Raw genomic sequence first — 12,578 nt, 5'->3', positions numbered from 1 at the left:
CCACACATTGCCTGAGCTTGTTTTTTCATTCCCTGACTTGATGTTTCTAGTGAGCTTTTAACATGTATTTATTAGTTGTTTATTCTTCACAGTATCTGTATTCCTGCACATCTTTTAACAATAAAGTATATATTGAACTAAATTGTTTATCTTCTGCTGTCTCTTATCCTTTAGTCTAACCTCACACAAAAACACTCATAACAGCAAATAGACACTACCAATGCACAAGTAACATTTTAGTTCATGGCGGGGGGGACCAGATGCTAGAGAAGATGAAAAGAGAATCATGACAGATTTGTTTTCTGATGTTCTTTTAAGCCTGTTTTGTTCTTGAATTGCGTGTGTCATTTCATTACACTGTGCAAGGTGCAGCTTCCAGTAAACGCATTAACATCCTGTTGACTGTGGGTGGTGTTTCCCAGCTCAAGTACCAACGAGTGGCACAGATCAGATGCAGGAGGGCTTCAGTTGTCCACGGACAGCTTTCCAACAGCTATCATGCAACTGATACATCTGGCAGCTGCAGTCATTCTTGGTGAGTCAACCATCACTATAAAATAACTTATTGAATTCATTTTAAAATTGCTGTGTATTGAGAGGGAATCTAACTAAAACTAAGGCTTTAAAGCAGAGCTGCATGTAATGCATGTACAAGCAACCAAAGTGTGTCTTCAATCAGTGATGTTAAACTTGCATATGTATTTGTATTAAACATACCTTCTCTATATCAGCTTAAGACAAATACTAAATATATCAAAATTCTGTATAGATGAATATAATGCAATAAATTCACATACATAAATAAATTATTGTAATGTACTTATATTATAGGGGCTGTGATACCTCAGATATCCAGCTCCAGCATTTCATCTCCACCTTCTGACTGTCTGGCTGCTGTGGACACCTGCATGTCAAATCTATGCAAGTGGAGTGAAGAGGCATTTTACGGAAGCATCTGTGAGGGTAAAAATGACACATTTCAAATTTTCCATTTCTGCTGCAGGACGTATTGGAACATGATGTTATCATTATGTTTTCTAGTGGCATTATAAAAGTAATGATTTAATTTCCTCAGAAGGCTCAGGGCATGAGGCTACTTAATTGAATTGCACTTCTTGGAGTATGGCTTAAATGTATTAACAGAGGCAATAACCTAGAGCAAAGTTTGTAATACTAAATAAATAGACTATAATGAATAGGCCATCACATGCCTTTTAAATATAATCTGTTTTGACATTAGAATCCTCTATGATGATAGTGAACTTTATGTTGTCTGCATATAACCATCCAACCATCACAAGAGAGCCAATCAGAGCAGCAGGCACATAGGAAACACCTGTTGCACAAACAAGACCCGCTCGCTTATGGAAAATCCTGTTTTTTTACCTCCCTCTTGTGTTTGTGTAAATCAAGATGAAGGGTGCCAAATAAAAGGCTCAGAGGTCTGTAACTTGACCATCCAGACTGTATTGGACCAATTTCCCTCTCTGCACGGGTGTGTGTGTGCCTGGGAGGACGAGCTTTGTGACTCTATACAAGCGCTGGCCATACAATGCCTCCACAAGCCAGGTGCAGTATTCTCAGTAGTCTCAGAGATAAGCATTTATAGGTGAAATTGCATTTGTATTTACCAAAGGCGATCTGATGTACTGCGTGACCGAACACTATTGTGCTACTGAATGAACAAAAGACAGAAGGCATTTGTTGGAGAACAGCTGATCATGTTTCCAATTCTTGTTACAGCGGCTCAGAGGAGGAGGAGCACAGTGATGGACTGGCAGTCAAGCAGTTTAATAGGCTATGGTAAATATTGAATTATGTTTTACCTCAATTAAAAGATAAAATGATGTGACTGTAACTGAATTCAATCAAGATAAAAGGGATGTTTCTGTAAAACACAACTACAACATGTCTTTTTTCCAGTACACAATGGTTCTGCATCGTGCTTGGACCAAATGACAGTTTGTGTCAGTGATCCAGTTTGCAACAGGTACCTAGCACCTGTCCTTACTGCATGCACTGAACAACAGTGCGACCGTGACCGCTGTCAGGAAGTGACTCAACAGTTCTACGGCAGCATGCCGCACAATGTCGCAGAGATGCTGGTCATGTGTGAGTGTGAGGCTTTAGATCAGAGCTGTCTGGATATGAAAACTGCTCTGCATAGAGGCACATGTGGACCGCAGACCAGAATCTGCCAGGATACAGTTAACCAGTGTGTTGAGGACAGTCACTGCAGGTATGTTGTTATTCTTTCAGACCTATGTCTGGCACTGCAGAAATACTGAAAAAGAAATGACTTGATGCCATGGAAGTATTCTTCACCCAAGGATGATCATAAAACCATTATATTTATTATATTATGAAATAAATGAGGCTGTACTTTGAGCTAAATGCTAACATCAGCATGCTAACATGGTCCCAATGACCATGTTAACATGATGATATTTAACAAATAGGCTCTACACCATCCTAATAGTTGATATTAGCAATAAACACATTGTACAGCCGATCCTAATGGGAATGTCATAAACCAAAGTATTGGACAGATTAAAATGTTGACCTGATGATGGCGCTAGATAAAAAGTCTAGGGTTGACCACAGTTATGAGACCTTAATGTCTGTACCAAATTTCTAAACAAATGTGAAACTTATGGTGGTGCTAGAGGAAAATTCAGGGTCATTAGGATTTATCATCTGGGAAACACACATCTGTACTATATTTCATATAAATCCATCTCATTAGTGGCTCAGTGTTGTCACAGTCAACACGTTTTTTAAGTACATCTCCAAATTGCATCTAATTAAGCTGAAATGTCCACACGTAATTGTTGCATCACAATCGTTATATCACCGGTGCAGTTGGAGAGGCTCTTTCCTAAGTATTAATTTATTTGTGTTTAAACTTATATCTATTTAAATCTTGTTTTATTTCCACCACATCTATGTATATATATATATATGTGTGTGTGTGTGTGTGTGTGTGTGTGTGTGTGTGTGTGTATTAAAGTGCTATATAAATTAAATACACTTGAACTCTTTGTATTGCATTTTCCCTGAACACTAAAGCAAACAACCCAGTCCCAGAGACTGCACCCAAAACATGTTTTTCTCTGATTTACCAGAGACCTGTTAAAAACTTTCCGAGCCAAATGCTGGAGCCCTGAAGAAGCACAATGCAGCAACAGTGACCTTCAAAATGATGATTGTATCACACAGATGGATTCAGCTCTCATCCGTGGTGCAGATCCTGAATGTAAAATTGCCTTCTTGGCCACTTTGGGCACAGCACTTCACTATCCTTGTGCATGCGAGGGAATGCGCAATAATGATCTACTGACGTGCAACATGATTCATGATGTGTTTCATAATAGATCACGCTTCAGTGAGTAGGATTTTGATTTACAAAACAGGCAATTTAAAGTTACATTTGTTAATTGGAAACGTTTTAATGCATTTTCATGTGTATTTCAGTTAAATCTTGGAAAAGCAGCAGTGATCCTACTAAACCTCCTGAAATCGATGAATCTGAGCAAGGTCATGCATGGTCACATGGTAAATTCACATTTGAAATTCAGCACTTTAAACTGATTGTGATACTGGTAAAATAAAATCCAATAAAACCTTACAACAACAAGGTTCAGTTTTCCTTCCACAGTCCAAAGACATGCAGGTTAATTGGTGACGTCCAGGCCTCTTGCCCAATTGGCTCCCTCAAGGAGAAGCAGATAGAGTTAATGGATGGATGGATATCAATACAGTTTTCAATAATTACATTGAGGAAGGCTCAAGCTGATACGCATTGTTTTACTTTTCAATGTCTTGCCAAACGAATTAAAGGCCTTTTATTTTTTGTAACCAACCTTAAGTGCCTGGATATGTTGTTATGACCTTTTTGGTCATGACTCTTCCTCCTCTCTGTGACAGTTCTTAATAAATTGAATGTTGAATATTTTGTCTTCTCAGATTATCTACTATATGCTTTTGCAACTGTGCTACTTGTTGGAGTTGTTACATTAATGTCTCTGGCTGTTATCAGTAAAATATGGTAAATACATCAACATTAAAATATATCAAGTGTCTCTGATTTGTAATGATAATACACCATGTGAATGTTTACTGTTATTTCTTTTGTCTTGTAGGATGTTGAGAAGAGACAAAACAAAATTTCACCATCCGCAGAAGAGCAATTGTGTTATTCCCTGATGTTTATTCATCTGTTAAATGTTTGTCTTGAAAATCTGAATTTTTCAAATTTCCAATGTTGTTCCTTTTTAACTCAAAAAGATTGTAGATGTTGCATAAATGTCTTTTTTCCCCACAATGTTGATAAGAATATATATCAAGAATTATCCACATATACTCAATTACGGCAGCATTGATAAAGTAATGATATATTTCATACACTGGTCTTGGTAACATATAACAATGCTGCTATTAGAGTAATCAGTCTGAATTGCAGTGTTTTATTAAAGAAAATCTATTTGAAGTAGAGCTGGGCAATATATGGATATTGTGATAGGAGACTAGATATCGCCTTAGATTTGGTGATTGTAATATCGTAAGTGTTGTCTTTCTGCTTTTAAAGGCTGCATTACACTGAAGTGATGTAATTTTCTGAACTTACCAGGCTGTTCTAGCTGTTTTATTATTTGCCTTTAACCACTAAGTCATTACTGTATGTCAACATTACTGACGATTATTTATCCAAAATGTCATTGTGAAGGCACCATTTGTTAAACCTACAATATCGTCGAAATATCAACGAGGTATTTGGTCAAGAATATCCCAGGCCTAATTTCAAGTGATAAAAACCTATGTCTTTTACAGTTATAAATGTTGCACAAGCAAAATACTGTTGTGACAAGATATAATGTATGTCGGAGACAGATGATCATGTGAGTGATTACATGATTTTTTCTTGAATCACAAAAGAAACATTTCACTCTGCAGTAAATTATCGATCCTCACATTTTCATCTGTTTTACACTGACTTGTGCTGTCAATCATTGTAAGAATCAACACGTCTGACAGATAGCTTTATGTCATCACTTGTCTTTTTGTGACAGTTTATTGGTGCTCTGGGCTTCAACTGTATCTGATAATAGTCTTCACTCTGAACACCTTGAAGTCTCAGTGTGTTCAAAATGCTGTATCATTTCTGAGGTGACATACAGTGTTTTGATCCACGGTCAAAAAGCAGCTTTTAAAGGAACTAGAGCAGTGCCCATTTAAAATGTGCCTGTTTGGAACAGGCTGATTGCTTGGCCTCCAGTATTGTTGCTTGCAGCATTCTGGAGAACCGCTCATCCATAGATTCATACTTGACACTGTGTCTCCTTGGATCCTGAGCAATGCACCTGCAATGACAAAGTTGAGTCCCCTAGTAATGCTCTAGTCTAGGCATCACTTGGGTGCACAAGCTCACACGAACATTTTATGGCCTCAATTGAGTCAAAGCAATGGTTATGGATAAGTACAGATACAATGCACAGATGGGATCTGTTGCATCTCCTTCAGGTGTGGGCATAAAACCAAAGTACCCTCTGCCAGAGTGGCGTTTTTCCTGTAGGCTATTCGCTAGAGGCGGTATTGATTTCCAAATAGACATATTAGTCGCTTGTTTTGAAATAACCGCCGTGGTTATAAAGTAGAGCATGGATGTATGGCAAATTTACACAATTTGAGTTGCAAAGGCTGAGTGGCGCTGTTTCTGTAGGCAATCTGCTGGTGCTTGTTGACTCCAGGGATGTAAAGAAGAGATCGGATGTAAACGTTATAATATCCAGCAGCAAAAGTAAACTGTCAATGAGCTGCGGCCGTAAAGGCCCGCTGCGAATGTAGGTCAAGACATGCCCGACTCAGTCTGCAAAGCCCTGAGCTGTTCGCTTGTTTACTCAAAGTTCATTATTATTAATGCGTCACATGTCCAAATTGCACCAACTTTGACACTGCACATCCTTGGGTCCCCATAAATAGAACCGCCAAGAGTGAACAAGATTGGATGAAAGGTTCCGAAGATATGCAAAGGACATACATACATACATACATACATATATACATACAGTGGGGCAAAAAAGTATTTAGTCAGCCACCAATTGTGCAAGTTCTCCTACTTAAAAAGATGAGAGAGGCCTGTAATTTTCATCATAGGTACACTTCAACTATGAGAGACAAAATGAGAAAAAAAAATCCAGAAAATCACATTGTAGGATTTTTAATGAATTTATTTGCAAATTATGGTGGAAAATAAGTATTTGGTCAATAACGAAAGTTCATCTCAATACTTTGTTCTATACCCTTTGTTGGCGATGACAAAGGTCAAACGTTTTCTGTAAGTCTTCACAAAGTTTTCACACACTGTTGCTGGTATTTTGGCCCATTCCTCCATGCAGATCTCCTCTAGAGCAGTGATGTTTTGGGGCTGTCACTGGGCAACACAGACTTTCAACTCCCTCCAAAGATTTTCTATGGGGTTGAGATCTGGAGACTGGCTAGGCCACTCCAGGACCTTGAAATGCTTCTTACAAAGCCACTCCTTCGTTGCCCGGGCAGTGTGTTTGGGATCATTGTCATGCTGAAAGACCCAGCCATGTTTCATCTTCAATGCCCTTGCTGACGGAAGGAGGTTTTCACTCAAAATCTCACGATACATGGCCCCATTCATTTTTTCCTTTACACGGATCAGTCGTCCTGGTCCCTTTGCAGAAAAACAGCCCCAAAGCATGATGTTTCTACCCCCATGCTTCACAGTAGGTATGGTGTTCTTTGGATGCAGCTCAGCATTCTTTCCCCTCCAAACACGACGAGTTGAGTTTTTACCAAAAAGTACTATTTTGGTTTCATCTGACCATATGACATTCTCCCAATTCTCTTCTGGATCATCCAAATGCTCTCTAGCAAACTCCAGACGGGCCTGGACATGTACTGGCTTAAGCAGGAGGACACGTCTGGCACTGCAGGATTTGAGTCCCTGGCGGCGTAGTGTGTTACTGATGGTAGCCTTTGTTACTTTGGTCCCAGCTCTCTGCAGGTCATTCACTAGGTCCCCTCGTGTGGTTCTGGGATTTTTGCTCACCGTTCTTGTGATCATTTTGACCCCACGGGGTGAGATCTTGCGTGGAGCCCCGGATTGAGGGAGATTATTAGTGGTCTTGTATGTCTTCCATTTTCTTATAATTGCTCCGTTGATTTCTTCACACCAAGCTGCTTACCTATTGCAGATTCAGTCTTCCCAGTCTGGTGCAGGTCTACAATTTTGTTTCTGGTGTCCTTTGACAGCTCTTTGGTCTCATAGTGGAGTTTGGAGTGTGACTGTTTGAGGTTGTGGACAGGTGTCTTTTATACTGATAACAAGTTCAAACAGGTGCCATTAATACAGGTAACAAGTGGAGGACAGAGGAGCCTCTTAAAGAAGAAGTTACAGGTCTGTGAGAGCCAGAAATCTTGCTTGTTTGTAGGTGACCAAATACTTATTTTCCCGAGGAATTTGTAAATAAATTCATTAAAAATCCTACAATGTGATTTTCTAGATTTTTTTTTCTCATTTTGTCTCTCATAGTTGAAGTGTACCTATGATGAAAATTACAGGCCTCTCTCATCTTTTTAAGTGGGAGAACTTGCACAATTGGTGGCTGACTAAATACTTTTTTGCCCCACTGTACATACAAACAGACAGACAGATAGACAGACAGGACAGAGTCCTTGCTATAGTTAGAAGCTTGCATTTTTTTTCCCTTCGACAGGCATTTGTTTTAGAAAACTCACCAGAACAAGTAGAAGGGGAGCCAGAGCTTTCAGCTATCAGGCTCCTCTCCTGTGGAACCAGCTCCCAGTCTGGGTTCGGGAGACAGACACCGTCACTACATTTAAGAGTAAACTTAAAACTCTCCTCTTTGATAAAGCTTATAGTTCGGGAGTGAGGCGTTGCAGCGTTTGAGACACGGCACCTCTTCTCTTCTCTGCTTCTCTTCATAGTCGTCAGATTCATCTACCAACCCTTATAGAACTGGCTCAGGTTTGCCTTGCACCAGCTCTTAATTATGCTGTTATAGTTTTAGACTGCAGGGGTACTTCCTTTGACACACTGAGTTCCCCCCTCCTCTCTCTTTCCATCTTTGTGCATCCATGTCTCAGAAATGCTTGTTACTAACTTAGCTCTGGGGAGCTTATTCCCCAGAGTCCTTATGTTTTTTCGCCCAGCAGATTTCCTTGGATTAGGGTGGCACCTAAATCATGGTTGCAGCTGTCGCCGTGGTCCTGCTCCGCGCCCTGCTATGCCCTGCTACACCCTGCTACGCTCTGCAGTGCCCTGCTACGTCCTGCTATGCCCTGCTACGTCCTGCTGTGCCCTGCGGTGCCCTGCTACACCCTGTAACGCCCTGCTATGCCATGAACTACTACAACTACTATTTCTAGTCACAGTTCCATTATCTTTATTGTGACTATTATTGACACTGTTCATCACACCCCCAACCGGCACCGTCAGACACCACCTACCAAGAGCCTGGGTCTGTCCAAGGTTTCTCCCTAAAAGGAGGTTTTCCTCACCACCCGAGGTTTCTCCCTAAAAGGGAGTTTTTCCTCGCCACTGTCGCCCTAAATGCTTACTCTTGGGGGAATAACTGGAAATGTTGGGTCTTTGTAAATTATAGAGTGTGGTCTAGACCTACTCTATCTGTAAAGTGTCTTGAGATAACTTTTGTTATGATTTCATACTATAAATAAAATTGAATTGAATGAGATCATTTGTTGCTAATAACATTTTATTCAAAAACAAAATCAAAACATACAGTATGCATGTCACAAACAGCAGATTACTTACAGTAAGGCTTAAGAAGAACATGTTTGGCACAGTTAAAAGCCAACAAGAGTGTTTTTTTAAGGTGAAGTTAGAAAGACTATCAATCAATAGATAGTCAATAGACAGAGCCTGTTAACTTTCTCCAGGTCAAACACAGAAAATTGTTAAGAGTCAGGAAATAATGCAGGACTGCCTGATTTAAAAACTACTTGACAAGACAAAATAAAGCAGATGCTTTTTATGCTTTGGACTAAATAATATAACTTTGGGTTTATTCTCATTCTGCTGTAAAAATGTTTCAGCCAACCGGGCTCCTGGAGATGATAATAATTGGTTAGTTTACTGTAATTATCAGGCTCCAAAGGTACATACTGTAGGTAAATCTGTACATGGACCTGCCAATTCTTGTTTCCACAAGATAATATGTTGTGCACAACTACTATAATAAATAAATGAAGGGAAAGGACCGAATCAGAGGGAGGCACTGGTGAAATCACAGTAATAAACAGCATAATATAATTATATTGTGATAACATTTTGACTTCTACACTAATGAGCTATCACACTATTTAGGAGAAGAGAAGTTAAGCTGGACAGGCTTCATAGCTACAGACTGTTTAGATTCAATGTTTCACCTGTTCAACATGTCTGGACTGTGGGAGGAAGGAAGGAAACCCACACGGACATGGGAGAGATCGTGACTGTACTGTAAGTCAACACAACCACATGCAAACACATGCTGCTGAACACAGAAAGACCCCCGCTGGTTTGAAACCAGAACATTCCTGCAGTAAAACCGCAGTGCTGAACACTGAGTCAACCATGACGATGTGGATGTAAATATAGGAGAGGACATGTTAGATTGACGTGAAGGGGGCTGGGCAGGGATTTGCCTTCTTCTAGTTTTTTTTTCATCTCATTCATCTGTTCTCCATCAAACCCTCCTTGTTTTGAGAGAGTAATTGTTGTGTTCTGAACAACCTTATTTAAGTTTTTTTTGGTATCCTGGTGATCAATGAACAATCTTTTTCACCATCTCTCTTCGGGTTGACCTCTGGTCCAAGAAGGTGAACCTGCTCTTCTTTCAGGAATTCCCATCTCTCTTAAAGTCATTCAGTGCTTTGTGCTTCTGCTGACATAAGTGTTTCCTGGGAGGGTTTTTGAAGGTGCTGAGACCTTTACTGGTTTGCCTCACATTTTCTTCTCACAGCATGATGTTCTGAGAGGTTGGGTATTGTTTGCAAAAAAAAGTCTGTCTATGTGCCTGCAAGCTTGTGTGTGTGGCATGCACTCTCACCATGATCCTGCATCACTTTGAGTTGTATAATGGCTGCTGCTGCTGCTTGCAGCTAGTGTGTCCACTTTTATTTCTTGGGCTTTTGGTTGGAAGGCAGAAATATTGTAGTGGCTTGTCCCACCCTAACTTGTTTTAACCAAGTGTTATACTTGGAGAGTTAGGGAATTCTTTCACCATATTCAAACAACTGAATGCAGAGTTGCTCTGTGGATGGCAGTGACATTCAGTCGATACTGTAAACTGTCCAAAATGACATCTCAACAGCTACTAAATGGATTGACATGTGGTATGGTTCCCAGAAGATGAATTCTAATGACTTTGGTAATCCCCTGACCTTTTATGTAGCCCTGCCAACAGGTCAAAGTTTTCACTTATTCAAATATTTCAAAATGGATTGTGTGGATTGACACACAGTTTGGTGCACACATTACAATGACTTTTCACATTGCACCATCATTAGCTCCATTTTTTAAGTTTTCCAGTAGGCTACTTTGGTTTATGACCAAACCTGCAAAAATGATAACACTACATCATCAACATCAGGCTCATTTGTACTTTGTGCTCAGTGCTACTTACCAAATGTTAGCATGCTAATGTGCTAAACTAAAATGGTGAACATGGTAAACATTATGCTGGCTGAATCAGCATGTTAGCATTGTCACTGTGACTATGTTAGCTTGTTGATGTTAGCATTTAGCTCAAAGAACAGCCTCATTGAGCTGCTAGCTTGACTCAGGCCACGTCCACATGTACCAAAACGATCTTTTTTTTACCCGTCTTCCCTGTATTCATTTCAAGAATAGTTGCGTCCAAATGAAACCATTTGTAAATTACTCAACACGCTACTTCATATTCCAGGTCTATAGGTGGCGCTGTTTCTGCTACAGAAATTCACCAAAACACGGAGAAGAAGAGAATAGTTAACTTCCACTTCCCATCATAACATGACTAGCTAGACTAACGTTCTCTTAATACATCCATGAACAATAGTTACGTTATTGTAACTCCAGATTCTATGAGTATAGGCGTAGCCCTCTAAGCCACGCTATGGGTTTGGGTGGGGGGGGGGACCCCAGGCAGTACACATGCAGCGGCACATATCATGATTGTAGGCGTGCATGGTAGTGAGAGAGGATGTGTGATAGTGACAAAAATATATACATATGTACATAATATATATAGGCTACATATAGGCTACACATATATGTGAGACGCCACTCTCCTCCCGGGACCCGGGAGCAGACAGAACACACATACGACGGGGCATCATTCGTCGTTGAGTGAGGATAGGACCGAGTGGGTCAGAGAGGGCTTGGACATATCCCGCAAATAGAAACGGATGAAAGGGCATGGGGATATGGGGTGCCGAATGTAAAAGTTCGGTTACAATTTTTTAGCTGATACATTTTCAACATTTAGCTCACTTTCCTCACATTTAGCGCATTTTCCTCACATTTGAGACAGAAATTATATATATATATCTAAATGTTATATCTAAATCTAAATGTTAAATATATATCTAAATGTTAAATGTTAAATCTAAATGTTAAATTTATATCTAATTGTTATATCTAAATCTAAATGTTAAATTCATATCTAAATGTTAAATGTTAAATCTAAATGTTATATCTAAATCTAAATGTTAAATTCATATCTAAATGTTATATCTAAATCTAAATGTTATATCTAAATCTAAATGTTAAATTTATATCTAAATGTTATATCTAAATCTAAATGTTAAATTCATATCTAAATGTTAAATGTTAAATCTAAATGTTATATCTAAATCTAAATGTAAAATGTATATCTAAATGTTATATCTAAATCTAAATGTTAAATTCATATCTAAATGTTAAATGTTAAATCTAAATATTATATCTAAATCTAAATCTTAAATATATATCTAAATATTATATCTAAACCTAAATCTTAAATATATATCTAAATGTTAAATGTTAAATCTAAATGTTATATCTAAATGTGTCGCCAAGTGTAAAGCTAAATATTTAGAAAATATTCAAATCCCCAAGGAAACCACGCCCACTGCAGTGGCTTCAAATCACGCTGCACCGCAATTTTCAGTCAACACCTGTTGGTACAGTAAATACTGACTACAGTATTTTAAAAAAAAAGTTACTGGATTAAAACACATTTCGGTCAGTATTTTGTATTATTGACTTATATCACAGAAATGTCTTAATATTTGTGTGTACTATAATGTCGTTGTTTTGTTTGACTCATATCTCCTTGTGTGTTTAACGTTAGTTTGACTCATCCTTCACAAGCAATCAAGCTCACACACTGCAGCCGACATGTCATCTGAACAGGCCTCGCAGCACTGTAACTAGCTAAGTTAGCTAGGTGTCGCAATGCGAGACTGAACAGCAGTAGGCCTGTCACACTATAGCCACATATAAGTAGTTTTCAATACTTTGGTTACATTACCGTATTTTATTAACCTGAATTATGTTGCTATAT

General features: G+C 39.0%; 1 protein-coding gene across 1 annotated transcript; it reads left to right on the top strand.

The window, feature by feature from the left end:
- The first annotated feature begins 411 nt into the window (after window positions 1–411).
- Window positions 412–7,275, top strand: gfral (GDNF family receptor alpha like). The gene is made up of 9 exons (XM_078273571.1): window positions 412–535; window positions 832–963; window positions 1,414–1,569; window positions 1,744–1,803; window positions 1,924–2,239; window positions 3,126–3,385; window positions 3,475–3,555; window positions 3,967–4,048; window positions 4,143–7,275. The coding sequence occupies exons 1-9, from the start codon at window positions 499–501 to the stop codon at window positions 4,204–4,206; spliced, it is 1,188 nt and encodes a 395-aa protein (XP_078129697.1). The 5' UTR covers window positions 412–498; the 3' UTR covers window positions 4,207–7,275.
- The last annotated feature ends 5,303 nt before the right edge of the window (window positions 7,276–12,578 follow it).

This window comes from Sander vitreus, chromosome 17 (genome assembly GCF_031162955.1).
Source record: "Sander vitreus isolate 19-12246 chromosome 17, sanVit1, whole genome shotgun sequence".
NCBI classification, from domain to species: domain Eukaryota; kingdom Metazoa; phylum Chordata; class Actinopteri; order Perciformes; family Percidae; genus Sander; species Sander vitreus.
The sequence above is the reverse complement of the archived record's forward strand: the minus strand, read 5'-3'. Positions and strand labels throughout refer to the sequence as shown.